Source organism: Diabrotica virgifera, chromosome 6 (genome assembly GCF_917563875.1).
Source record: "Diabrotica virgifera virgifera chromosome 6, PGI_DIABVI_V3a".
NCBI lineage: Eukaryota > Metazoa > Arthropoda > Insecta > Coleoptera > Chrysomelidae > Diabrotica > Diabrotica virgifera.
This window is the reverse complement of record NC_065448.1, coordinates 73731932-73735573: the sequence shown is the minus strand read 5'-3', so window position 1 is coordinate 73735573 and position 3642 is coordinate 73731932. Positions and strand designations below refer to the sequence as shown.

The following is a 3642-nucleotide window of genomic DNA, read 5'->3' as shown; positions in this document are numbered from 1 at the left end:
TTAAACACGCCAACAATCTTAAGTACGTAGGTATTTTGATATATCAACCAGTATTAATAATTTTCAGTGGCAACACGGTAGCGAGTAGACAAATACCTTGTTATTTTTCGGCTGCAATTAACCCGATTTATCGGGAATTTCAACGAGAAACAAATAACCAAAGTATAAGGAGTGCAAAACCAAGTCAAAAACTAATCAGTAGTGCAAAAAATTGGGATTCTAAAAGGTGAGTCGGCTAAAAAACTATACAAAATTAACCAAAACAAATCCATAAGGTTAACAGATAAGAGCGATAACAGACAAACGAGAGAGCGAAATCTCGGCCGATTTATTTGCGACGTTGCCACTGTGAGCAAAATATCCCAGGTGACAATATTGTAATTTTTAATTCAATTTTAATTTAATTGTAACAAAGTAAATAAACGGTAGGCACTGCTTTCTCCGCACTTTTGAGGTGGAAAGCAGTGCTTGGCGCCGAATAATAATGAAAAAGTTTTTGGAGAAAGGAAAAGGTTATGAGAGTGATAGCTCGACAACGGACGAAGGTACAAAAAGAAAAATGAGAGAGGGGGACAACGAAAATGAGGAGAGAGAAGAGCACGCGAAGAGCAGAAAGCTTTCAACGAATTCACCACAAAAAAAGTACGAATCAAAACTAGATACCATAATCGAAATGATGAGTAAATTGTCAAACGATGTCACAGAGATAAAGAAAGACCAAAAGAGCAGTAAAGAAGCAATAGAACAGCTCATTGAAGATAACCGAAAGTTGAAGAACGAGAACAAACAACTTAAACAAGAAAACAAGGAAATCAAAGAGGAATTGAAAGAAATAAAGGAAAATATGGAATTTATGGAAAAACAACGGAGGAAGAACAACGTAGTAATGAATGGATTAACAATAGACACCTATGAACAAGGAGCAATAAAAGAGGCGATGCTGAATTTGTTCAAAGGACATATGGAAATTGAGGTCAAAATAAAAAATGCATACAAGTTGGGAACAAAAACCTGTCTGATTGAACCAGAAGACCAGGAAGACAAAATCAAAGTCATGAAGAATAAGTCCAAGCTAAAAAATTACAAGGAAGAAAAAATATATATCAACAATGACACCACAATGAGAGAAAGAGAAATACAAAAAACTATCCGGATGATCGCACGAGAAGAGAGAGATAAAGGTAATGAGGTAAAAATTGGTACAGATAAACTCTGGGTAAATAATGAAGAATGGAAATGGAATAATAAAGAAGATAAGATAGAAAAATCAAAAAACTAATAAAAAGCGCCAATGGACAAACGATAATAGAACAGGCAATGAACAAGGACACGAGTAGAAATAAAGCAATATGCAACGATCAGGATAGAAACTTAAACTGTAAGAATGATGAGAAATGCTTACAAATACACAGAACAGCTGCAAACAACAAGATCAAAAGTATAGAAACAACTGCAACTGAAAAGACCAAATTACCCGAAGGATGGACAATAGGAACTTGGAACGTAAGAGGTCTCAACGGTAAGGAGACAGAACTTGCAGAAGAATTTGATAAGGCTCGAATAGACATACTAGGTATAACAGAGACAAAAATAAAGGGCAAGAGCACACAGTTTCTGGAAAATGGCCATTTTTTAATCCTCAGCGGAGTATCGCAATTAGAAAGAGCAAGTGAAGGGGTTGGTTGTTTAATTAATAAAAACTTGACTAGCAGCATTAAGGATTGGGAATGTATCACCGAAAGGATCCTGAAAATAAGGATGACAACCGATGAGAAGAAGCTACTTAACATATTTGTCATATACGGACCAAATGATATCGAAAGAGCGAAGACCAAGGACATTTTTTGGGAAAAGGCGACAGAGATTATAGACAGCGCAGAAGGGAACACAATAGTAATGGGAGATCTTAATGGTAGAGTAGGCATAAAAGACAACGACTCCTCGGATGTACTAGGGCAATATCGAGAACTAACAAGAAATAATAATGGAGAACGTATTATAGACTTTTGCAGAGAGAATGATCTTTTAATAATGAATTCGTTTTTTCAGCATAAAGATGTGCATAAATTCACCAGAGAAGTTAAAAGCAGAGGAGAAAGATCTATTATTGATTATGTATTGGTGAACAGATCTCTAAGACAATATATTAAAGATGTCAGAGTGCGAAGGGGAGCAGAAATATATAGCGACCATTACTTGGTAGTGTCCCGAACAAGTATAGGAAACGAACAAAAACTAACTCAAAGGAAACTGAAAAAAAGAGACAAAACCCCAAAAAATCTCACAAACGCAGCTATTAAGTCATATAAGCTAACAGATAAGAAAATAGCACAGAAATACAAAAACTATGTAAACAATAGTCTTCAAAAGCATTTAAACCAGAACTATGACTTAGAAGAAACTTGGCAAAAACTTAAAGAAGCACTCCTAGATGGAGGCAAGCAAGTCTGCGGAATGACTATAATTAATAAAAACAAGAAGTGCACAAATTGGTGGAGTAATGAAATAAAAGAAGAGGTCAAATTAAAAAAGTTAGCGTGGAAGAAATACCTAGGGAAGCAGAGCCCAGAAAGCTATCAAAAATATAAACAGCAGAGGGCAAAAGTAAAAGACATGGTTATGGAAGCGAAAAAGAAGAGCTGGGAGGACTTTGGCAATAAAATGGAGAAAGACTACCACACTAATCAAAAATTATTTTACAAAACCCTGAGAAGTCTAAGAGCAGAGAAGGTACAACAAACACCAAAACAAATTAAAAATGAAAATGGCCACATTCTCTGCGAGAACGAAAGAATCATAAACAGATGGAGAGAATATTTTGAAAACCTCTTGACCCAAGAAGACTCCAATAATAAATCAGATAACACCGAAGAAAATGCACTTGAAAACCAAAATCAAACCGAAATAACAACAGATGAAATAAAAGAAATAATATGTAAGCTTAAAAGAGGAAAGGCAGCTGGCTATGATAAGATATCCGCGGAAATGCTAAAAAATATGGGAGAAAATGGAAATGAAATGCTCAGAAAAGTTTGCAATAAAGCATGGAATGAGAGTAAGGTCCCAAAAGACTGGGAAGTGGGGATTATTTTACCCATTTTCAAAAAAGGAGACAGACGAGACTGCAGTAATTATAGAGGTATAACCCTCCTGAGTATTCCTTCCAAAGTCTACGAACGAGTACTAGAGAAAAAATTATTACAAGAAGTGGACCACAAACTGGAACAGTCACAAAGCGGATTCAGGAAGGGAAGAAGCATTCATGACCATATTTTCACACTCAAGCAGCTAATACAAAATACGCGAAATACAAGCACAGAACTACACCAAGCTTTTATAGATCTAGAAAAAGCATTTGACAGAACACCAAGGATAGAAATCGACAAAAGCCTAATGAACAGGGAAGTAGACACTAAACTCAGAAAAGCTATTATGAGCCTATACAAAAACACAAGAAATAGAGTAAGAACAGATAATATGGAATCGGACGAGTTTATAGTTAATGATGGCTTAAGACAAGGAGGTGTACTAGGCCCCATCTTGTTCAATATTGTTCTAGATGATGTAATGAAGGAAACCAGAGAAGAAACATCGAAAATATATGTTGGACATAGAAATCTCGAAATGATACAGATAGCAGAA

The 3642-nt window shown here is 35.6% G+C and overlaps 1 protein-coding gene across 1 annotated transcript; it reads left to right on the top strand.

The window, feature by feature from the left end:
• Positions 1 to 386: 386 nt before the first annotated feature.
• Positions 387 to 1279, top strand: LOC126885817 (uncharacterized protein PF3D7_1120000-like). Its single transcript, XM_050652558.1, has one exon. It carries the CDS (start codon positions 485 to 487, stop codon positions 1277 to 1279), a length of 795 nt encoding a protein of 264 aa, XP_050508515.1. The 5' UTR covers positions 387 to 484.
• The last annotated feature ends 2363 nt before the right edge of the window (positions 1280 to 3642 follow it).